The sequence below is a fragment of the Peromyscus californicus genome, unplaced genomic scaffold (assembly GCF_007827085.1).
Source record: "Peromyscus californicus insignis strain IS unplaced genomic scaffold, ASM782708v3 Scaffold_7__1_contigs__length_154581171, whole genome shotgun sequence".
NCBI lineage: Eukaryota > Metazoa > Chordata > Mammalia > Rodentia > Cricetidae > Peromyscus > Peromyscus californicus.
The window spans coordinates 105,097,948-105,122,621 of NW_026294595.1; the positions used below are offsets into that span (position 1 = coordinate 105,097,948).

At 46.4% G+C, this 24,674-nt stretch overlaps 3 protein-coding genes across 5 annotated transcripts in view; 2 read left to right on the forward strand and 1 right to left on the reverse strand.

The window, feature by feature from the left end:
• Pced1a (PC-esterase domain containing 1A) overlaps nt 1-24,674 on the reverse strand; it is a 30,083-nt gene that overhangs the window by 2,378 nt on the left and 3,031 nt on the right. For 2 of the 3 annotated variants that reach the window (XM_052724046.1, XM_052724045.1), the window contains exons 7-8: nt 22,452-22,727; nt 21,808-22,162 (exon numbers count right to left, since the gene is read on the reverse strand). In XM_052724046.1, coding sequence (XP_052580006.1) covers nt 21,915-22,162; nt 22,452-22,727 — 524 coding nt within the window. In that variant the 3' untranslated portion in view covers nt 21,808-21,914. Of the gene's footprint in view, nt 1-21,807; nt 22,163-22,451; nt 22,728-24,674 lie in introns of those variants that run through there. The other variant, XM_052724047.1, reaches the window with a different exon arrangement.
• Nucleotides 4,463-4,660, forward strand: CUNH20orf141 (chromosome unknown C20orf141 homolog). The gene has a single exon (XM_052724049.1). It carries the CDS (start codon nt 4,463-4,465, stop codon nt 4,658-4,660), a length of 198 nt encoding a protein of 65 aa, XP_052580009.1.
• Tmem239 (transmembrane protein 239) lies at nt 5,300-7,962 on the forward strand. Its single transcript, XM_052724048.1, has one exon. The coding sequence runs from the start codon at nt 5,335-5,337 to the stop codon at nt 5,788-5,790; it is 456 nt and encodes a 151-aa protein (XP_052580008.1). The 5' UTR covers nt 5,300-5,334; the 3' UTR covers nt 5,791-7,962.

The following is a 24,674-nucleotide window of genomic DNA, read 5'->3' on the forward strand; positions in this document are numbered from 1 at the left end:
CTCTGGTTAAGAGCACTTGCTGCTCTCGCAGAAGACCTGGATTAAATTCCCAGAACCCACAAAGTGACTCATAACCATCTGTGACTCCAGTTCCGGGGGATCTGGGACCCTCTTCTGATCTCTTCATTCATCAGGCACACATCTGGTACCCTGACATACATGCAGGCAAAACACCCCCACACAGAAAATAAATTTAAAATTGGTTTTAAAAGGTAGTGAAGCAGGCACCCAGCTGTACCCGGCATTTGGGGCTATATGGGGAGGAACAGGCTGTTTCCTGTCATTTTAGCAGTGACCCCCACTCTTTCATCTTTGATGCTGGGGCTGGCATTGCTCTCAATAACAACTCTGTCAAGTTCATTTCCTGGTATGACAAATGAATTCAGCTATAACTGCAGGGTGGTGGAGCTTATGGTTCACATGGCCTCCAAGGGGTAAGGAGCCCTGAAAGAGGCTCTTGGCTGCTGGGGATTCCCTCTCCCAAATCAAGCCCCAACATACGTCCCCAAATACTTAGCATCTCCTGTCATAGCTTTCACCCCAGGCCCCCAGAAGAAGGGGGAGGCACTTAAGAAGCCCTATTCCCTTGAATAACATAGGTAAAGTTCATTGCACCAGAAAAAAAAAATTATGATTATTTTTTCTATTTGAAGTTTCTAAAACTAATTTTCAAATATTATTTCTCTATTTTTGTTAACTTTTTTTTAATAGTTTCTTTGGGGTTTTGGTTTTTATTCTACTCTCTGGACAGTTTCCTAAACAACTCCCCCGGGACTTAGCTGTCATCAATAAATTCCACTGATAACTTTGACCTCCAGTAACCTGATCATGAGGCTGTTTCATTTCCAAGCTGTGGGTGACTAAGTAGCCATCTGGGAATCAAAGACTGTCCCTCTTATCCTTTCTCTCAACTCATGATTCCATCCTATTTTAGTGAATCAGCACTGTCCTTGTGAATCCTACTTCAGATGCCAATGTTTTTCTGGAGTCCCCATGACCATTCTCTTAGAACTCAATGGTTTATCAGGAGAATTTACCTAAGTGGTTATACTAATGGTCACAGATTGTGACAAAGGAAGGTTGCAGGCAGATTAAAACCAACAATAGGAGCATGTACTTTGGCAGGGTACAGGAAACTCTGGGTACAAGCTTCCAGTTGTTTATATGACAATGGAATCAGGTAGCCAGGACTTAATATTTCCAGCAGTATGTGAGACATCAGCACCAAGTTCTGTTAGTAAGAAAAAGTCACTGCAGCCTTGGTGTCCAGAATGATTTTGGAGATCAGTTATACAAGTACAGTTGACTGCTCATGTTGGTTGATGTTAGTCCAAACCTTCTAGAGGCCAAGGTAATCCTAGTTTCTGGTCTAAGTCTCCAACAAAAATCACATTGTTGGCATAGACTATTTGATGTGGCCCAAGACTTCCATGTAAACAGAGACACTTATATTGAACAGGATAGTCCAAGGACTTAGAGACTAGCTCCTTATAGAGAGCCCAGCAAGAGCCAACCAGTCTTGAGGTTTAATATATATGTATGCTCATGTGTATGAGGGTTGCCAGAAGGAGGTGTTGGATCCCCTGGAACTGGAGTTGCATGCAGTTGTGAGCCACCTGATGTGGGTGCTGGGAACTGCACTCTGGTCCTCTGGAATAGTGGGAAGAGCTCTTAACCACCAAGCTTTACTCCAGCCCCAAGCCAAATCGTTTTCATGAATGAACATGATACAGATCATCCAGATTTGCTGAGTCCTTCACTACAAGATAGGCTGCCAGATGCTATTGACTCCCCACTGAGGTCCCCTTTACCAACCAGTGTGTTGTCATTCATAAATCATAGCTGTCTGATCTCTACAAAGGCCCTCAGCAGATAGCAAAGTTACAGTTCTCCAGCTTCTATCTCCCTCTTCCCTTTCCTTCATAAAAGAGGTATCATCAATGACTGATGGATATGATGAGGTCAACTCTATAGCACAATTCACTGTTCTCAGAGCTATCTGCAAGGTCAGACTGAGGCTGGACTCTAGACAAGACCACATGCTAGGTTAGCCCTTTCCTCTACCCTGCCCTTCTCCTTCCTCATCTCCTAATTTTTCTCCCTTCTGAAAACAACTCCAAACCCTCAGTAGAACATCTGTATGAGAGCCCATGGTCTGTCTTAGGAGTCTGAACCCAACATTAGATGAAAAACCTGGCACACAGGGATCACTTTATAAATTATTATTGAATGAAAAATAGACGGAGAAAACTCCAAGTAGAATTCCCCTACAAATTATTCAGAGCGCCTTGCACATGCTAAATCTTAAGGAGTATTAGTCACACACCCTATTCCCAACCCCTTGTGTTGTGACAACTTCCTCTCGGGAGAACTGTCAGGATGTGACTCTCAATCCCATAGTTCAGGGATGCAATCTTGCAAGTGGATGCATCAGAAATGAGCAGACTCACGAAACTGGCAATTGAAAACCTAAATGCTAATTTTCTCATTTACAAAGACAATTGAGACTTAGACAAAAAAACAGGATCCTCTGCTATCTCTATGTCCTTATAGACAAATCTATATCGGAAACACGATTCCCAGGCAAACAGAAGCCAGTGGAAGGGCAATTGGTGAATGATGTGAAGGGCAAATGACACTGGCTCTCTGGTGCCAACTCCATCACCACCAAACATGCCAAGGTCACTGGGCCTGGGTCTTTGGGGAGGGCTTCCTGGGAGGCAGCTTAATGCCCTTTCTATCACTATCACCCAGTCTCTTCTTTTTCTGGGGGTTACGTTGTCAGTGTCTCCCTTACCCCAGCCCCTTCAGTTTTCCTTCAAAGTACGAGTAATATTTAAACTTATATGTCACTTCTACTCATCTTCACCACCAGTCCATGTACTTAGTAACTCTGTAACCACTCCCCCTTCATAGATTCAGTGGGAATACGTTTATTCTTATTGGATGATTGTAACCAGTAATGGCGCCAATCCATTTATTCCATGTTCATTCCTTAATTTCATTCTTAGGTGGCAGCCTTTAACTTCCCATTTGGAGTTTATTCGAGGCACGGTTGTACATGTGGCATGGTTGTGCATGTGGCATGGTTGTGCATGCCTGCAGTCCCAGCACTCTGGAGGAGGCAGAGAGTTACCAAGAGTTAGGGAGCAGCCTGCATCATATGGAAATGTCAAGGTCAGCCTGGAACACACAAACAGACCTTGCTCAGAATAACTTGGGGTCACGATGTTGTAGGCCTCTATCTTTTTTTTTTTTCAATTTCTCTGGGCAGCATCTCATTGTATAGTCCAGGCTGGCCTTAAACTCACAGTCTTTCTGCCCTAGCCTTCCGAGCACTGAAATTAAGGCATATGCTACCATACCCAGCTCTCTGTCTCATTTCTGAAACAGTAACATCTCCCCAAACTGCAGTGTTTAAAACATCCAAATGCATCTTCCTGCCACCCACAGCCTAACTTGCCTCCTGGAAAAACCTATTCTGCATTTCAGAGTTGCAGGTCTGACTCCCCCACTACCCCTCAGGCCTTACCCCACATTCAGGGAAGAGAACTGGATACAGAAAACTGAACGACTGAATGACATCCCAGACACACAGCCTGAGGAACTTCCAGGAAGAAGTAGCCTCTCCTCCCTTGGGCAGGAGTCCAAGTAGTCATGCTGTTAGCATGCTTTCCTGACAACCCAGAACCCATGGGAAGTCCCCGGGGCAGAGAATTATTAGCCAAGGCAATAACTAAGGGTGAGTCCTACTTCTCAGAAAACATTGATTTGCTAGCTAAGCCCCACCTAGGCTACTAGTGCTTATGAGGCAAGACAAACTATTGTCCTGTCCTTAACTCAAGGTCCTCCCTTGGCAATAAGTCACAATGCCCCAGGTGTCCAAATCCAGAATGGTTGACCCAAGTGGGAGGAGGTGAGGAGAGTTTGGGGAAAACGTGGAGTGGGAGTTGGGGGTGGGGGCATCTACAAAGAGCCGAGTTCCCCATTCTCTGAGCTCACCCTTGAGTGTACACCAAGGTCCTCCTCCCTCCTGATTCTTAATCTCCTAGCACAAGCTCTTCCTAATACCTCCAAGCCCCAGCTCTGCTTGCCCATGCCCGAAGCCCTTATAGACCCCGTCCTATCCTTCCCAGTGATCTGGATGTTAGAGAGGGGTTGAGTAGGTGAGTGAGCCATGTGTGTCCCCTGGGATGTCAGCCAGGCCCAGCTCCTGGACAGTCTCCTAGGGCTGGGGGCACTCGGAGTGACAATTGGAACAGTCTTCTCGACAGCTGGCATAGCCCTGCTGCTCCTGCTGCTGTTCAGCTTCCTTGCTTTTGACCTGCTTCATGGGTAAGTGGCAGCAGCCTGCTGGGTAGGTGTCACAAGCACAGGGACAAATGAGCAATTGCCTTGAGCTGCCATCTTCTCTCTCCACAGGCCCTCAGGTCCCACGCTGCTACAACAAAGACTTCTCCCAATGGGTCAGAGCCAGGGGGCTGGTGAAGGCCCAGGACAGCAGGCAGCTCCCCTCTTCCCAACAGGGATAGTCTCAGGACTACTCAGTCTCCAGGATGCACTGTTCCTGCTGTTCCTGGGCCTGGGCCTGTTCTTGGGAGGCTCTGGTATACCCTTAGCCCTGCTGGGCCTAGCTTTCTGCCTCCATCCTTGGGACTAAGGGCCCTCCGAAAACTGAATACCTTCTAAAAATACACCAGCCATTCTGCTTCCCCAGGTTTCTTCTCCTCCATCCTGAGCTACACGAGGGTAAGGTTGTGGGGTATGGGTAGAATACTCCATTGTGTTCAGCTTGAACCTCAAAGGCCTCTAGTTCCACATGGACATTTGAGAACTGGGTCTGAGGCTTAGGGCAACAAGAGAAGGCAGAGAAAAAGGTGGATACAGCAACCAACTCCAGCCCTGCAGTTGGAAGAAGCCATCAAGGAGGAACAGGAAGGCTTCCCGTAAGCAAGGGGGATGGTAACTGTGAGGCTTGCTGACAGCCTGGAGGGTCCATAAGTGAGGGACTCAAGTGAGTCTGACACTATGCACTAGCTCCTCTCTTAGCTGGGCCCCGCCCCAGCCCAGGTCATAATGGACTCCTCTGAGGATGGGGGGGGTGAGTGGGGTTGAGACTGGGACCTAGCTGCCAGGCTGGCCTGGGCACATCAGGAAGCATCATGACTTAAGTGACTCTACCCAAAGGTAAGTCCTAGACCCCAGTTCAAAGCCCCATCCTGCCCGGGCTGGTCTCCTCCTGACCCCTGCAACCCCACCTATCCCGAGGTCCTGGGCATCTCCAGGGCTGCTCCTGCAGCTGGCCTGGCCCTGTCCACAGGTGCACCAACCGTGATGCAGCAGCCACGAGTGGAGGCGGATATCATCGGGGCTGGCGAGGGGCCCCAGCGGGCAGTGCCCTGGTCAGCCTGGGTCACCCGTCAGGAGTGGGTACGCTGGTGGACATGCCACATGCCCCGGAGCTGGTCCCAGTGGTGGAATACATCAGGCTGGCGGCAACCACTACAGCGTATGCTATGGGGTCTGGAGGGGACCCTCTACCTGCTGCTGGCACTGATGCTGTGCCATGCACTCTTCACCACTGGCTCCCACCTGCTGAGCTCCCTGTGGCCTGTGGTGGCTGCGATGTGGAGTCACCTGCTGCCAGCTATCCTGCTGCTGGTACTCAGTGCCCTGCCTGCTCTGCTCTTCGCTGCCTCCTTCCTGCTGCTCTTCTCCACATTGCTGAGCCTCGTGGGCCTCCTTACCTCCATGACTCATCCAGGCTATGCTCAGGACTTGGACCAATAGAAGGGCAACCCCATCTTACTGCCTGTGTCTGTTGAGCCCTGGCCTAGGGCCTGAGCCCTGTGGGAGGGAGGGCAGTGGAGCCTCAATGGACCTCAGACCCTCAATCACAAGCACAGGTGGAGGCCTGGCTTCTGGGCCATCTACCTTAAACCCATGATGGTGTCAGGGACAGGACAAACGGTGTAGCCCAGGACAAGAGGCCAAGCCACCGAGAACACCCACATGGATGTGGTAGCATCACTTGGTCTCCCGGGCAGCATCTTTGTGTCACGCCACCTCAGCCCTCCCTGCTTTAGGCTTCCTGAGAGTTTCCACCCACATACCCCTGGACTTGTCACGGATCCTCTCTACTTCCAGGAGGAGCACAGGCTCTGGAATGGGCCTTACTGAAAGAAAGATAGATGGGGTGGGTCCTGGTCAAAATCCCTGGGGACCTCACCTCACTCACCTACCAGAAATGGGGTCAATCATCATAGTGAGTTTCATGTGTGTGTGTGTGTGTGTGTGTGTGTGTGTGTGTGTGTGTGTGTGTGTGTATGCACACACATATTAGAGATTGAACCAAAGGCTTTGTGCATAAGCATACACCCACCCCTACATACATATAGAGCCTCCAGATCTATTATGAAAGAACAAGTCCCATTTCAGACACGCACACCTTGGCCAATTCATTGTTTTGAACCTCAGTGTTAAGTGGGTCCCATTTTTTTTCACGAGATTTCTATGATCCAAAGTCAGTATCTATCAGCAAAATTCTTTGGCTTTTTTGTCTTTGTTTTCATCTTGAGACAGGGTCTCATGAAGCCCATGATGGGAACTCTCTACTTAACTGAGGATGACTTTGAGTTTCCGATCCTATTGCCTCTATCTACCTCCAGAGTACTGGCATTAAAACTTGTGCCACCATGCCTGGTTTTATGAAAAGTACTTTGTAAGGCCAAAAAGCAGTTAAGGTGTTTTAGCTCCAAGATCATTCTACGAGCTCAAAAGGCCCTTTGATCCAGAAGCTGGATGATGGAGCAAGTTTCTCTAGGAGTCCAGGGAAATTCTCTGTCACCGAATCTCAGCCCTGAGACAGTTAACATAGACTGGATGGTGTGGATGAGATGTAAAAGGCTGTGTCACATGACCCCAAACTAGGCAGACAGTAAACTATACTAGTTGTACGATGCTTGAGGTTGGAGCCTGGTAGCAGGAAATGCTTGCAAAGCTGAGTAGGAAAATAATAGCTCAGGGATTTCCAAAATTGATCAAGCAAGTTGCTGACATCCCAGAAGGTTTTGGAGCATCCATCCTCAGAGTCTGGCCATTTACCTATCTGCTGACTCCTCCAAACAAAACTTTGAGTAATCAGTTCCCAAATAAAGTAATAAACATGTTAGATAATTTGCCCACAGCCAGGGCACAGCTAACAGTCTTTATCCACTCCAAACCTCTACCCAGTCCCTGCTGCTTCCCAGCTCTTTATCTGTTTTATATCTAACTTTAAAATCTTTGCTTCAGAAGCTCTAGGCCAAAAAACTCTTCTGCCACCTAAACACTCATGCACCTCAAATCACGGTTCATTTTGGCTGAAACCTGCCACAGTTTTGGAACGCTGTATGTCATTGGTTAGACATCTTTAGTTTGTTGCCTAAACCCCCAAACTAGCCCCTCCTGCTTCTTTGTAGTTCCCCTAGCAATGTGGCCATTGCAAGGGTCAAGGCAAGACATGGAGGTGCTGTAGCTTTATGGTTAGCTGAGGATGACCTTGAACTTCTGATCCTCTTGCCCTTACCTCCCAAGGGCTGGGGTTACAGGGATGTGCTACCATGCCTGGTTTATTTGGTACTGATGACCAAACTGAAGGTTTCCTGCATCTTAGGTAAGCGCTCTACCAACTGAGCTACATTTCCAGCCCTAACAAGTCTTTCTGAAATTCATTTTCTACATGGGTAAAACAAAGAAAAAGACACTTTGCCTTGGGGCATCTAGCTTGCAAGGTGAAGCGCCTGAACTAGCCCCTAATGACACAACAGACAGACACACATACACACACACACACACACACACACACACACACACACACGTACGTACATACATACATACATACATACATACATACATACATACATATGTACGTATACTGTGACTATTTTGTCAGGATCAGATAACCACTCACCAGTGCCAAGGCCAGGCTGTTTGAGTCCTAGGTCACTCTAGCAGGCTACTAAGGAGAAATCCATGTTAGAGGTGAAGCCAAGGTCTAGTTGATGCCCTAAGTCAAATATGTCTAGATGTCTACAGGGATGAGACTTCCGAGTTATCTGTGGTTGAAACAGAGACTAAGATGCCTAGCCTGGATCTTTTACTAATTTAGCCATGCCTCACCGACCAGGGACATCACTCCGGGGACCTGGGACCATTCTAATCAAGGGGAGGGAAGGTTTTAACCAGGACCATACGCACAGGCTAGCAGGGGACATAATGTAGGTGAGAATAAGAAAGGCCTTTCCCCTCCCCTCCTATCAAATACCTCTTCCACCCTCTTGACCTGCTGGTATGGGGCAGAGTGAAACAGTGAAACCAGAAAGCAGATGGGCAATCCTCATCAAATCAGGGCTACTTGTATCCTATAAACCAGAAACGCAGATGAATTCTCACAGAGGTCCTCAGAGGGTCTTACTGTTCAAAACGTGGTCTCAGGAAGAGCAGTATAGTCATCCCTTAGCTCTTTAGATATATACTCTGTGGGGGGCTAGAGAGATGGCTCAGCAGTTAAGAACATTTGCTCCTCTTGCAAGAGGATCCTGGTTCAGTCCCCCAAACCCACATGTCAGCTCACAATCATCTGTAACTTCAATTGCAGGGGCTCTGATGCCCCCCTCTCTTCTGAGGGCACCAAGCACTCATGTGGTGCAGATACATGCAAGCACTCATACATGCACTTAAAATAAAACTTAAAAGTAAAAACTAGACTCTCAGGGGCTAAGGATGTAGCTTATTTGGTAGTGTCTGCCCAGCAATCAGCCTCAATCCCCAGTGCCACAGAAGCTTGGCTGGTAGTTTTTGACTTGGGAGATGAACTCAGGAGGAACAAAAGTTCAAAGCCACCCTCAGCTACATACCAAGTTTGAGGACAGGCTGGATTACATGAGACGATGTCTAAAAAGAAACAAACAAACAAACAAACACAAACAAAACCCAAAACAGATTTTACAGCTCCACCTTAGACCTGCTGAGCTAGGTCCTGCATTTAAAGACTCCAAGGTGACAAGTGTTTGAGAGGCACAGCACTGGACAGGTGGCTGAGGATTTGACTGCACTCTTGATGGGGCAAGGAGATGGGAAGGGTAAAGCATGGAAAGGAAGGCAGCAGTTAGAAGGGGCAGAAGCTGCCAGATCAGTCGTGAGATCTTAGCATAAAATACAGTTCTCATTGCACACATTTAAACTGTATAGTGGCACAATATTGCTTTTTGCAAGAAACAATGGCATGTATGACTAGTGTCGAGAAGCAGAGTGGCATGCATGACTAGCGGCAGGCAAATGGAGTGGGCTACAGTGTGAGACACCTTGCAGAAAAGAAAAAGTTTCAACATAATTCCTGAAAATCTTTAATGTATACAAAGCCATCCACTTATAGTTTAAACGATTTGAAGATCCAACCTAATGGAGAATGGAAACACTCCAGTCAAAGTGTCCTAAGCCTTTACAGTTGGGCGAAGAGGAAAGAGGTGTCCCAACTGACGTGACGGGTGAATATTTTTGCCTGCCCTTCCTCACCTCATCCACAGTTTTTTCCGATGGGGTTGGAATAAAGGGGCTGGGATCCACCAATGGTTTTCATAAAAAAAAAAAAAAAAAAAAAAAGCCGGTCAGGTATGGCTTAGTTGATTCGCACCAACACCGTATCTTGATACTGAGTAGCACTATCAGTATACAGTACCAGTATGATACTAAGGTGTGTGTGGGGGTGTGGGGGTGTGGGTGTGTGTGTCCAATATGACCTTTCTCTTTCTGTCTCATGGTACAGGGAGAAAAGAGGAACAGCCTGGACCTAGAAGGACCTTTAAAGATGATTAAAGGGGAATGCATGTATCTAGGTACTCATTGATGAGCACGCCTGGCTGAGTGGGACAGGCAGGAAAGGGGTCCCTAGAAGCAGGAAGACAGGCAGCGCCTGGGATACTTTTCAGGCTCAGTGTGGTAAGACTAGACTCTAGAGAGTGTACTCAAGGGTGACTGGCCTTTGGCCAAATTCAGGAGCGAGGAAGCCCCGGCATCCGGGTCTAGGAGGCGACCTGAGCAGCGACAGAAGGAAGCCCAGAATCAAGGGCCTACCATTGGTATGCATGCTTGGCTGTACCAAATGGCAGGGTAAGGGGGAGATGGCTAGTGCAGGGGTGTGTCTGTATGGCTTGGGGGACACCTAGTCTAGGTGGTGTCCTCTGGAAATCCTGTCTGACTAAGTGGAGAGGAGTAGTGAGGGCAGCTGACAAGCCTTGAGGTGGACTGATGTGGAGAGGGTGGACAAGGGCCTGACACTGGTAAGAAAACCCCAAACCCAGCCTAGGATATGAAGGCCATTAGCATCCACAAGGAGAAGGAGTGATAACTGTCCTGGACCATAGAGAGCCCAAAATTCCAGCATGGGGAAACTGGTGCTCAATGTAGCAATGCTCCCCCTGACCCCGGCAAAAATCTGTGGTTCTGGCTATGAAAGGTTGGCCTTGGCTAGGGTCGCCCAGGGGAGTGGGATTCCACAGGCTTGGATGCCAGTCTTAGAGTGAGTGGGGTGAAACTTGGAGGACATGGAGAAATAGCAGGTCTACCATCACCAGGATGCCAGCTTTATTGCCTCCTTACCTACTTTCCTAAACCTCCAGCTTGCCTACCCCAGCAAGAGAAAACCAAGGCTTGGAGGGCTCAGCTGACGAGAATCCTGTGAGGGCCAGCTGCCTTTGGTGAGGGTCCGGACACAATTAACTGTGTAAAACATTTTTTTTTTCAGCTGAGTCAACATTTCCATTTATATTTTGCAATGAAACCTTTGCTTTCTTTATACTGATAACTCACCTTTCAAGTCTTTTCCATCTTAAAAGTTAAAAAAAAATTAGGGCCAGAAATGTGGCTCAGTGGTAGAGCCTGGCTGACATGTGTGATGTCCAGGGTTTGGTTCCTGGTACTGCAATAAAGTGGTTTAAACAGAGATTCATTAACATCTGTTATTTCTACCATATTTTCTTCTCTGTCTTCAAATGTCAGACCCCCAAATAAAATAGATGTTGGTGTACACATCAATAGTTCACACCGTATGTCTGCATGCTCAAGAGGCCACAGGATAAGACTCAGGAACACCATCTACATCCTCTGAGACAGGGTCTCTCATAGCCCGAACTCAACAATTAGGCTAGAATGGCTGGCCAGCCAGCCCCAGGCATCTGCCTGTCCCGTCTTCGCCAGCACTGGATTCAAGTGTGTACCACAATACTTAGAGCACTCTTACGTGAGTTCTGGGAATCAAACTCTGAACCTCATGCTTGCAAGACAAGCACGTCACCTACCGAGCTCTCCTCCCAGCCCAACAGTTCACTTTTTAAAATAACCGAGTAGTATTCTAATGAGTGGTGTACCCAATTTATCAATCCACCCCGTTGATAGATGGACATGAGTCATTTTCAGCATTTGAAATTGCAATTATGAAGTCTCCTTATGAACATGTTTTCATTTTGTGTGGGTAAACACTTAAAGATGAAGTGGCCAGATCATACAGAACAATCTTTTCTATATCAGCCATTCCAGCAGTAAATGGTGTTACCTCGTTATGGTTTGCATTTGCATCTTTCTTCATGGCTGAAGATGTTGAACATCTTTTGATGCGTTTATTTACAATCTGTCTCCTTTCCTTAGGTGTTCAAACTGTTTGCATTCCCTTAAATTTACTGGGCTTTAAGAGTTGTTTATTCTAAACCAGAAATAGGGGATTTCTTATTCTAGATAGTATGATTTGTAAAGACATTCTCCCAGGCTACAGCTTGCCGTCTCTAAACAGCTCTGGGAGAACAGAAGTTTTACATTTTAATGAAATACAACTATAATGAACCGTACCGGTGAATTGTCATGTGTTGATTGAGCTCACCAAGAAGCTGGCTCTGGAAGCAGGATTCCCTTTCCCCACACCCATTTCAGAAAAAGCATGTTTGTATCAAAGTGTCTTCCAATCTCCCCTTGTCTGAGGCTGGACTAGCCTCTAATTTCTGTGACAGGGAGGGGAGAGAACTGCCAAACCCACCATTGTGTCTACTCCACATCAAGGTGCCCTGGACTATGGATGTCCCCCAAAATGCCAGTGTGGGGAATATGGTGCTCAGTGTAGCAAGACACACCCCCTGGTGGGATGTGTGGCTCTGGCCCTGAAAGGTAGCCTTGGCTAGGGCCCCCCAGGGGATTGGGATTCTGTCTAGAAGGCAAGCTATTTAACAGAGGTTACTAATGTTTATCCATGACAGAAGTGCCCACAGCAGGAAAAGAACTCACAAATTCAGTCACGGGAAGCTCATTTATGGAGAAAAAGTTCAGTCGGGATTCCAGTGGACTGCCTCAGCTTCCCCAGGTGGTTGCTGCTGGATGTTGGGCCTGACTTGATGATATTATCTGTTGCTATGTTTTTTATTGGACACCCACCCAAGGAGACACTCTGCTCCCCCTGGGATTCTCTCTATTGGGAATGCCAGCTGGCTGCCTTGAGGAGGCTTCCCCAGTACATTTCTGCTGGATGTTTTGAGCACTCAATTTGATGTTTAGCTTTCACTTGCTCTCCACCCCCACCCCGCCCCTCCAGACAGGGTCTCTCTGTTTAGTCCTGATGTCCTGAAACTCACAGGTGTTATGTAGAACCAGGCTGGCCTCAAACTCACAGAGATTCTCCTGCCTCTGCTTACCAAGTGCTGGGACTAAAGACATGTTGGCCGGGCGGTGGTGGCGCACGCCTTTAATCCCAACACTCGGGAGGCAGAGCCAGGTGGATCTCTGTGAGTTCGAGGCCAGCCTGGTCTCCAAAGCGAGTTCCAGGAAAGGCGCAAAGCTACACAGAGAAACCCTGTCTCAAAAAAACCAAAAAAAAAAAAAAAAAAAAAAAAAAGACATGTTGCCTGGGTTAGCCATCTCTTGTTACTTATTCTTTTAAATTACTTTTTATTTATGTGTATGTTTTGCCCGCATGTATGTTGGTACACATGTGCTTTTCTTGTGCCCACAAAGGCCAGAAGAGGGCATGGGATCCCTTGGAACTAGAGTCACAGACAGTTGTGAGCCACCCTGTGGGTGCTGGAAACCAAACACAGAACCTCTAGAGGAGCAGCCACTGCTCTTAACCACTGAGCACCTCTCCAGCCTGCTACTTATCCTTTTACTTTGGTTTACTATTAGAGTAATAAACTGCCACTCAAAATTGAAAATATAGTTATCACAGGTCATACAGCACAACAGCATTTTAAAATGTTATTTTATGGGCTGGGCATGATGGCATTTGCCTTTAGTCCCAGCACTTGGGCAAGCAGATCTCTGTGAGTTTGAGGCTGCCTGGTCTACATAGTGAATTTCAGGACAGGTAGGACTACATAGACAAACAAAAGTAAGAAAAACAAAGTTATAGATTTTGCTTTTGGTGTTACAACTAGAACATATTTGCCCAACAATAGGATACAGCTATTTTCCTCTAGTTTTGTAGTTTTATATTTTACATTTTGGGTTATCAGCTATTTCAAACTAATATTTATGTGGTATGAATTACAAATTGAAATGCATTTTCCTAAGATGACTATGCAGTGATTTCTCCACTTTTTAAGTCTATCCTCTACTAACTTGCCTTTATGTCTGAGCAGCACGTATGTGCCTGGTATCCATAGAGGCTAGAAGAAGTAATCCCTGGAAGTGGAGTTACAGATGGTTGTGAGCCACCATGTGGGTGCTGGGAACTGAACCCAGATGCTCTGGAAGAGCAGCCAGTGCTCTAAACCTCTAAGCCATCTCTCCAGTCCATATTTCTGTGGCTCTTTCTAGACTTGAAACAATTATTTATGTGCATTGGTGTTTTGCCAGCATGTTTTGCCAGGTCTGTGTGAGGACATTGGATCCTTTGGAACTGGAGTTACAGTTGTGAGCTGCCATGTGGGTGCTGGGAATTGAACCTGGGTCCTCTGGAAGAGCAGCCACTGCTCTTAACCGCTAGCTCTCGCTCCATCCCTCTAGACTCTACAGACTTGTGCCTGTCTCTATGCCAGTGTCACACCCTCTGAATGTAGTTTTATTAAAAGTTTGTTAGCTAGCTACTCTCCATCTTTTGTTTCATATAAAGTTTTAGTATTACTTTGTTAACTTTTGCAAAATTGTTTGCAGTTTGGCTATGATTATACAGAATATCTAGATCAATTTGAAGAAACTGTCATTTTAAAAAGGTGGTTTTGTTGTTTTTGGTTTTTCAAGATGGGGTTTCTCTGTAACAGCCCTGGCTGTCCTGGAACTTGCTTTGTAGACTAAGCTGGCCTCAAAATCACAGGGATCCTGCCTCTGCCTCCGAGGGCTGGGATTAAAGGTGTGCACCACCACTTCCAGTTTTAAAAAATTTAATTTTATTTAGTGCATGTCCATGGATGTGGAGGCCAGAGTACAACTTGTGGAAATCTGTTCTTTCCTTTCACCACAGTAAGGTCTCAGGCTGTCTAAATATCCAGAACTGAGCTCAGCCTAGACTACAGGAGGATTTCTGGACCACTGTAAGGTCTCAGGCTGTCTAAATATCCAGAACTGAGCTCAGCCTAGACTACAGGAGGATTTCTGGACCACTGTAAGGTCTCAGGCTGTCTAAATATCCAGAAATGAGCTCAGCCTGGGCTGTAGGAGGATTTCTGGACCACCGTAAGGTCAGACTGTCTAAATATCCAGAAATGAGCTCAGTCTAGACTATAGGAGGGTTTCTGGACCACTATAAGGTCTCAGGCTGTCTAAATATCCAGAAATGAGCTCAGCCTGGGCTATAGGAGGATTTCTGGACCACAGTAAGGTCTCAGGCTGTCTAAATATCCAGAACTGAGCTCAGCCTAGACTACAGGAGGATTTCTGGACCACTGTAAGGTCTCAGGCTGTCTAAATATCCAGAACTGAGCTCAGCCTAGACTACAGGAGGATTTCTGGACCACTGTAAGGTCTCAGGCTGTCTAAATATCCAGAAATGAGCTCAGCCTGGGCTGTAGGAGGATTTCTGGACCACCGTAAGGTCAGACTGTCTAAATATCCAGAAATGAGCTCAGTCTAGACTATAGGAGGGTTTCTGGACCACTATAAGGTCTCAGGCTGTCTAAATATCCAGAAATGAGCTCAGCCTGGGCTATAGGAGGATTTCTGGACCACAGTAAGGTCTCAGGCTGTCTAAATATCCAGAACTGAGCTCAGCCTAGACTACAGGAGGATTTCTGGACCACTGTAAGGTCTCAGGCTGTCTAAATATCCAGAACTGAGCTCAGCCTAGACTACAGGAGGATTTCTGGACCACTGTAAGGTCTCAGGCTGTCTAAATATCCAGAAATGAGCTCAGCCTGGGCTGTAGGAGGATTTCTGGACCACCGTAAGGTCAGACTGTCTAAATATCCAGAAATGAGCTCAGTCTAGACTATAGGAGGGTTTCTGGACCACTATAAGGTCTCAGGCTGTCTAAATATCCAGAAATGAGCTCAGCCTGGGCTATAGGAGGATTTCTGGACCACAGTAAGGTCTCAGGCTGTCTAAATATCCAGAACTGAGCTCAGCCTAGACTACAGGAGGATTTCTGGACCACTGTAAGGTCTCAGGCTGTCTAAATATCCAGAACTGAGCTCAGCCTAGACTACAGGAGGATTTCTGGACCACTGTAAGGTCTCAGGCTGTCTAAATATCCAGAAATGAGCTCAGCCTGGGCTATAGGAGGATTTCTGGACCACCGTAAGGTCAGACTGTCTAAATATCCAGAAATGAGCTCAGTCTAGACTATAGGAGGGTTTCTGGACCACTATAAGGTCTCAGGCTGTCTAAATATCCAGAAATGAGCTCAGCCTGGACTATAGGAGGATTTCTGGACCACTGTAAGGTCTCAGGCTGTCTAAATATCCAGAAATGAGCTCAGCCTGGGCTATAGGAGGATTTCTGGACCACCGTAAGGTCTCAGGCTGTCTAAATATCCAGAAATGAGCTCAGCCTAGACTACAGAAGGGTTTCTGGACCACTATAAGGTCTCATGCTGTCCAAATATCCAGAAATGAGCTCAGCCTGGACTATAGGAGGATTTCTGGACCACTGTAAGGTCTCAGGCTGTCTAAATATCCAGAAATGAGCTCAGTCTAGACTACAGGAGGGTTTCTGGACCACCGTAAGGTCAGACTGTCTAAATATCCAGAAATGAGCTCAGTCTAGACTATAGGAGGGTTTCTGGACCACTATAAGGTCTCAGGCTGTCTAAATATCCAGAAATGAGCTCAGCCTGGACTATAGGAGGATTTCTGGACCACTGTAAGGTCTCAGGCTGTCTAAATATCCAGAAATGAGCTCAGCCTGGGCTATAGGAGGATTTCTGGACCACCGTAAGGTCTCAGGCTGTCTAAATATCCAGGAATGAGCTCAGCCTAGACTACAGAAGGGTTTCTGGACCACTATAAGGTCTCAGGCTGTCCAAATATCCAGAAATGAGCTCAGCCTGGACTATAGGAGGATTTCTGGACCACTGTAAGGTCTCAGGCTGTCTAAATATCCAGAAATGAGCTCAGCCTAGACTACAAGAGGGTTTCTGGACCACCGTAAGGTCAGACTGTCTAAATATCCAGAAATGAGCTCAGTCTAGACTATAGGAGGGTTTCTGGACCACTATAAGGTCTCAGGCTGTCTAAATATCCAGAAATGAGCTCAGCCTGGACTATAGGAGGATTTCTGGACCACTGTAAGGTCTCAGGCTGTCTAAATATCCAGAAATGAGCTCAGCCTGGGCTATAGGAGGATTTCTGGACCACTGTAAGGTCTCAGGCTGTCTAAATATCCAGAAATGAGCTCAGCCTGGACTATAGGAGGATTTCTGGACCACTCTAAGGTCTCAGGCTGTCTAAATATCCAGAAATGAGCTCAGCCTAGACTACAGGAGGGTTTCTGGACTACTATAAGGTCTCAGGCTGTCCAAATATCCAGAAATGAGCTCAGCCTGGACTATAGGAGGATTTCTGGACCACTGTAAGGTCTCAGGCTGCCTAAATATCCAGAAATGAGCTCAGCCTGGGCTATAGGAGGATTTCTGGCAGTTAGATTAAAAAAACAGCATTCCTCAGGAACTTGTGAAACCGGTTCCTGTCTATTGAAAGGAGTCATTTCCCTTCCCTCTGGCAGAAGGGGCATATGGTTCCATTGACAAGCACCTATAGCAGCATATCAAAGCCCATGCCAGGTCCAGCCCCCCTCAGTCCCTAGTTACAAGTACTTGTTATACATTCCAAAGCTCCCAACACCAGCCTCCTGGCCCTTCCCTCCCCCCAGCTACTCAACCCCCTTATAACTGGCATTCTCTACTATCCCCGCACTTACTCTCCGGCTAGTCTTACCACACTCATTCATCAGCTTGCCTTCTTCCCTATGCTCTAGTCTCTGTCTTGCTAGCTCCACTATTCCCTCCCACTCCCCTGCTTCCCTAGCCCTGGCCACCTAGTGGGCCTTCTCTCTCTGCTCTGAAATCTTCCAGATGCCTCTGGCTGTTCTCTCATAATCATATCATGGAGTGGTCATGTCAGCAGTTTCCTTACTGCCCGCACCCCACCCCACCCCACCCCCCTACCCCCCCCCACCCCCGCGCGCGCTCCAAAGACAGCCATATTGGTTCCAGACACTGGCAAGCACCTGTAACTATCGAGCCATCTTACTAACCCCAAAATATATATCTTTGAGACAAAGTCTTCCTATGTGCACAGTAACTAACTTGTTAAATTCACTTAATACTTAGCCGATTTCCTTTAAAAATAAATTTCCATTAGATTTTTTAATAGATAATCCTGCTATCTGCCAGTAAGTCTTCTTGCTGTCCAATCTCTATGGTTTTTATTTAGATCTCTTGTGCAGTGGCTAGGACTTCCAGTAAAACACTGAACAGGAACAGTGAAAGTGAATATACTTTCTGATTTTTGGGAGAAAGTTTTCAGTTTCTTTCATCAGTATGATGTTAACATCAGCATGATGTTAAGTTTTTGGTTTTATTACTTTTAAATTTTATGTGTAAGGGTATTTTGCCCGTACATATATCTGTGCACCATATGTATGCCTGGTACCCTGGGACTGGAATTATAGCTGGTTGTTGAGTAACCACATGGGTGCTGAGAATCAAACCCAAGTTCTCTGAGAGCAGCCAGTGCTCTTAACCATTGAGCCCCCTATCCAGCCTTCATTTTGCTATTTTTTATCCATTCATGGTCTAGAAATAAAATGTCTTAACTGGATAAAGGTCAGTCATCAAAAACCTATAGTAACTTAAACTATGTTTAATGGTGAAAATTAGAAACAATTCCTTCTAAATAGAGGTTCGGTTAAGCAGGGCCAGGGACAGTGCTTACCATGCAAGCCCTTGAATCTGGGCCTCTAGCACCTAATATAAGCCAGGCATGGTGGACCACATCTGGAGTCCAAGCATGAGGTTGGGTGCAAGGGAGGAGGGCAGAGACAAGAGAACCCCTGAAGCTGCAATGGAGGGGAGCCAGTGAGCTAATCAGTGAGCTCCAGATTTAGTGAGAGTCCCTGTCTCAAAAAAGAAAATGATAGAGAGCCGGGTGACACACGCCTTTAATCCCAGCACTCGGGAGGCACAGTCAGATGGATCTCTGTGAGTTTGAGGCCAGCCTGGTCTACCAAGTGAATTCCAGGAAAGGCACAAAGCTACACAGAAAAACCCTGTCTCAAAACAAAAAATTAAAAATTAAAAAATAGAGGAAGACACTCAATGTTGACCTCTGACCCCCAAATGCATGTACACAAGTGCCTGGGCACCTACATACACAACTTTTCTTAAATTAAAGATCCGGTCATAGGGAACTAAAAACAACTCCATACCCACTGTCTCTGAACCCTTGCTTGTGTAGGCTAAGGGCCACACATGGAAGTTTGAGCTAGTCTCGTGGTGCGATTCCTTTGTCTAGTGGAGCTTCAGAGCTTTCAGGTGTTACACCTATTTTTACAAGTACACAATCTCCAACATCAATTTAAAAACTGGAATGGTTTTTAAATCCTATTCATTTGGTTGAGTGAAAAGGCCCAATTAAAAGAACGCCTATCAAATGATTCTATTTATATAAAAATCCTAGCAGATTGGTATTAATGGTTGCTTGGGGACTAAAGTGGGGACTAAAGTGGTGAAATATGAGGAAGCTGTAGGCAGGGAAAAGAGGGAGAAAGTATAAAATAATTTGGTTATCCTGATGGTGACAACGATCTCACAGATACACTTACCAAACTGTGTGCTTTAAATACCTCAGTCACATCCAGTATTTTTAACAACATCTATTTCCTTGTGATGAGAAAGGACACACCTTCACTACTGTATGTCTGGATGCATTTCAACACGATGTTGTACATACACGCTCCACAAGAACAGGAGCTATCCACTTTTGTTGGAAAACTTTCAGTTCATCAAATTCTCTAGGGAAAAAAATCTAGTCGTTTTACTTTTCTTAAAAGAACTTCAGGTTTAGTTCGATTCCCAGCACTGACATCAGGCAGTTCACAAACTGCCTATAACTCCAGGTGATCTGATACCTCTCAGACCTCCTCCTGCGCGCGCGCGCGCACACACACACACACACACACACACACACACACACACACACACACACACTTTGGGTCATGGAAGTAGACCAGGGGGTAAAAGGGCTTGCTGCACAAGCCTGACAACCTGAGTTCAATCCTTAGATCCCACATAAAGGTGAAAGAACTCCACAAAGTTGTCCTCTGATCTCCACATGTGCTGTAGCACACCACTCCCCTTCATCACACACACACACACACACACACACACTAGTTAAGCAGCCCTTTCCCCACGGAGAGTAAAAGCTGACACACTAGCGAATACACAGCATGTCCTGCTTTCAGTGGTATCTTCGAATGGAACACTGGACCTATCCTTTAAAACATGGTTCTGAGCGAGGCAGTGCGAATCAATGGTTTTGGAGACAATGAAAATTGAGTTCTGTCCTGATTAGCCAATAGTGGGGCAACTTAAGTTTTTGATAATTTTTATACCTCAAAACAAAGTCCAGGAAATAACTGAAATGTAAGTAATGGCATGTGTAAGGCTATTTCTTAACTTTTTCAATTATATGACAATGAAAAATAAAATCTCTTTATCCTCTCTTTAGGATAGATTTTAAAGTGCATCTATCTTATTTCAGGAAACTTTAAAGGGATGCAAGATAATTTTTAAAAAAGGGTTGGGGCATGGAAAGCCAGAGTAAAATGCGGTAGAAATTAGAACACAAGAAGAATGCAGACAATATTAAGCATACCTGTCTTGAGGTGGCTTATAGAGTGTAAGTTCTAGAATTGGGAATTCTCAAGTTCAGAATTCAAGGAACAAGTAGAAAAAGCTGAGGAGAGCTGAGGAGAGCAGGTGATGCAGAACTCTGGAGAATGGGATGGCCAGCAACAGGGAAGGCCCATGACACTGGAAAACTCAGATTTTTCCTGGCAATCAATGTAGGTGCAGTTTTCTCCAGCAACACTAGACAACCAAAGATACAGAAGTCTCTGAAGGAAATGCAGAAAGTGACCAGGGACTGGACAAACCGCAGCTGGAGAAGGCTGCTCTACCAATCAGTTTCTGATGATGAAAAGGAAAAAATCCATTTCTGCAAGGAAAATTGTCACAATTCTTATCTCTATAAAAACAAACCATACCAAGTGAGTTCCAGGAGAGGCGCAAAGCTACACAGAGAAACCCTGTCTCGAAAAACCAAAAAAAAAAAAAAAAAAAACCCAAACCAAAAAAGCTTTTCATTTATGTCTCCCTTTAATCTTGTTCATAAGAAAGGAATTCACACATTTGTCTCAGGCACTGTGTTGGTGCCTCTGCAGTCTCCTGGCTCCTCCAAATGGTTTTATTAACTCCTGTTGTCTGTGACCATTTCCTTAGCACCAGTGTATGTTAACCACGTCGTTTACTAATCTACCAGATTGTTAACCAAGTCAACATCTTTCTGATCAGGTTTTCTCATTTCTTTTGGGTGAGACATTGTCTTTTTTTAAGGTTTCATTAACAAGAAGAGAAATGAATCCAAGAATTGTTCCATCCATTCGAATTCAAATTTAATGGGTCTTACATGACCCACCTTCCACCCCATTGTCACTGCCACACTCCAGCCTCCTCTCCCCTTTCAAAGCTGAGGCTTTGAACTTCTGCTTGACCTTGTGACCAGTTCAGCAGAGCATCTCTGACACCACCCCTGTTCTGCAGTGACCTTGGATGTCTTCTCTATCAGCTCTTGTTTCTAACTACCAAAAAAGGTTGGCCAGTATTTGCTTTCCTCTCACTGCACACCACATCAAGTAAACAAAGGGATCCTAATTGGTCTTCCGCCTGCATTTGGGAGCTTCTCACTTAGGTGCTTACAACTCACGGCATGCCTGCTATGTGCCAAGAATGCATGCTAAGGCTGTGTCTTCCCTCCTCCAGGAAGAGATGAATACCAAGCACACACATGACTGTGTGCAACTGGGAGGGAAAGTTAGAATTAGCCAAATCCAAAATCTCACCTAAAATACTGACAGTTTAACTCAGTCCTTGATTTTTTCCAGTCCCAAAGACCTGCTGATAACAAGGGACCCACTGCGATCTTTATTTAGCATATGTGTTCTTGTGAAGATAGCACTGTGTTAAAAGAATGTATTCATTGATTTCTAAATAGTTTGCACAAAGGCCCAAGAGGCAGCTTCCCCAACCCTTAAGGCCATGGTTTGGGAGACCCACTCCCTCACACAGGAATGTCACTCTGTCCTTCCATGCTTTTATTGATATCAGCAGTGGACAAAAATACCCCAACCCAACAGCTAGGGTATCAGGCAGACCCTTCAGGGCCATTGGCACCTCTAGATCCTGTCTACCCAGGCCATGTCCCTGAATGGGCATGTCCCCGTCTGTCCTGTTTATATGTGTGGATCAGTCTGTCTGAGTGCCTGAGTCTCTGCCTACATGCCCCCCCAATCCTTGGTATATGGTAGGGGTTGTTGGGAACATAACGTGGCTTGCCCCGGTGGACCACAGGGCCCCGGTGTTGACCATGGGAGACAGGGCCAGAGACTGACGGTGGCAGGGGGCCAGGCACAAAGTTCACTCCAGGGCCACATCCTACAAAAGAACCAGTCATCATCAGAGTAAGTTTCTGACCAGATAGCTCTGCTCCTCTGGGGTAAGTTTCTCTGTGCTTTCATTTCCCATCTGCAGAATGGAGATTCTACTTCCCTTACCCCAGACCAAAAACTGTGAGCAGATTAATAAGTTTACCGATGCTGTTCCAATCTGAGGGACTAATGTGACTAAACCCAACTCCCAAGCTCATGTGAACACAGGTGGCTAGGTTGGAGAATGTGCACAGGAGGCTGGGGAAGGTGTGAGCAGAGGCTACAGAGGCACCTACCTAAGTTAGGTGACACCGAGAAGTCCTCCATTGCATTGTGTTTGAAGAATTCATAGCGTCGAAAGGGCTGGCCTTGGGAAAAGGGGGCATCCTGGTGCAGGGGTGGGAACAAGGGAGGTGGTGAGGGCTGAAGACGTGGATAAGGAAAAGACATGGGACGAGGCAAATGGAAAGGTGGGAGGAGGGGCAAGGCCAGCTTCTCCCTGAAGTCTGGGGGCTGCTTATGGCTTCCCTGGGATGGATGATCCATCTCTGGCCAGTCCTCAATCCATGTGTCTAGGAATGGAATGATTGTGTTAAGTAGGCCTGGGAAGTCAGGCTGCCCCAAATGCTAGCTATCTGCACTTCCAGAGCTCTACCACACCCTCTTGGAGAATAAGGCCAGCAGCCCTCCTCATTCCCCTTCACTTCAAGCCAAGACCCAGTTGTGTTCCTTTTTTCTTGCTGCTCGTGATTGCCTGTGTTCTGAGTTCATGCCTGCTCCTGCCCAGTGCCTGTACCTTTAGCTTTTTCTTCTTCCCGAGTCCTCACAGGCCAATAAATTAGTCAAATATGAAGATCTAGCTCCCCCTCCCAACTAGTCTTCATCTGCTTCTAAACCCTCACAGGGAGTATTCTACCCTGTGTTTTATCCTTCATCAACTGTGTATTGCCTCTTTTGAACACTTCATGCCTTCGATGTTTTTCCTACTAAATGGAACAGCCTGACAAACCTACCAAACCTCTTCTTTCCAACAGTCCGGTCACATGACATCAACAATACACCCTGTCCTGAAAGTACCTCTCTATTCTCAACTACTTTTGTTTCCCCATCAATCTGCTCTCTGCCAATCCGAGGTGTGAGCACTGATCTGCTGTCTCCTTCCTAGTTTACACTCATATACCTCTGCTGGGTACGGATGACTCCACGTCTCTCCACAACATGTCAAACAGATCTGCCCTAATCAAACTCACTCGCTCATCTCCCCACTTCAAATCAAGTCTTTCTTTTAACAACCTTAATTTCCTTTTCACCCCTTGAGACAAGGTCTCATATCTTCCAGGCTGGCCTTAAACTCACTTCGTAGCTAAGGATGAGCTTGAACTTCTGAATCTCCTGCTTCCTTTTCCCAAGTGCTAAAATGACAAGCAGGCACCACCATGCCTGGCTGTATATGGTGCTAGAGATTGAACCCAGGGCTTCATGCATGCTATCAACTTCCAGCACTCTACTAACTGAGCCACATTTCCAGCTGTTTCCATAGTTCTTAGATGGAATCAAAAGCTGTGAAGCACCACAAACCAGTCTTTCAACCTTTAAAACATTCCTTTATTTACTGAGGACCGATTCTCTCATTAAGCAAAACAAAGGAAATGGAACCAGTACATAATCCACCCAAATTCATCCTAAAGTCCCAGCTCCTGGCTTCTAGGCCCTAGTGGTCTGCCTCTATTCCTTGCCTTTCGAGGTCCCCCACAGCTTCTATTGCTGCAACAGCATCTAAGATGACTCATGCCTCCAATTCGACAAACACTGTACTCTTGGCACTGAAATACAGCACATCTGTCTTGGCACTGGGCTGGAGGGGATGAACTATCAACAAGTGACCTGATGCAGGGGAGAAGCAGATGTAGAAATAAGCTCCGATGTTTTCTTTGCAAGCAGCCAGGGACTGAGAGACTAACGAGCAAACAAAAGATTTGTAGCAGAGAACATTTCAGCAGGAATGCAATTCGAGTAGTGTCCCCAGAACAAGCTAAAGGAGTGGCACTCTCAGCCCCCACACAGTTTGACTAGAACTGGGCCAGTGGAGGACTACACTAGGCTGGATCCAGTGAGACTGGGAGCCTAAGGCAGAGTTGAGGAGCCCACGAGCTGCTGTCTACTAACCTATCACCCTGAGCCCGACTTGCAGAGACACTGGAGGTTACATCATCTCGCTCAACAACCTGCTAGCTGGCTGAACCTTTCACTTCTCCAGCTGATAAGCTTTCTTGCCTCTGCGACACTGCTTCCACTGCTCTTCTTCCATATCTGTCGTCCCACTTCCTATACCTGAGACTACCTAGAAGTATTCTCATTTCTCTCCCATTCCTCTATTGAGTAGGGGCTGCCTTTTGCAATCAGTACTTGAACACTTCCATTCAAGTGTGCAGAAGGAAGCATAAAGCTGAAGAACTGGGAGTCGGGCAGGCATGTGACTCCTGTGATCCACCCATTTCCAGGAAGTGAAAAAGGAACAC

Bases quoted from the DNA above. Each gene is read 5' to 3' on its own strand.
- CUNH20orf141 (XM_052724049.1), top strand. From the start codon at position 4,463: ATGGGTCAGAGCCAGGGGGCTGGTGAAGGCCCAGGACAGCAGGCAGCT.
- Tmem239 (XM_052724048.1), top strand. From the start codon at position 5,335: ATGCAGCAGCCACGAGTGGAGGCGGATATCATCGGGGCTGGCGAGGGG.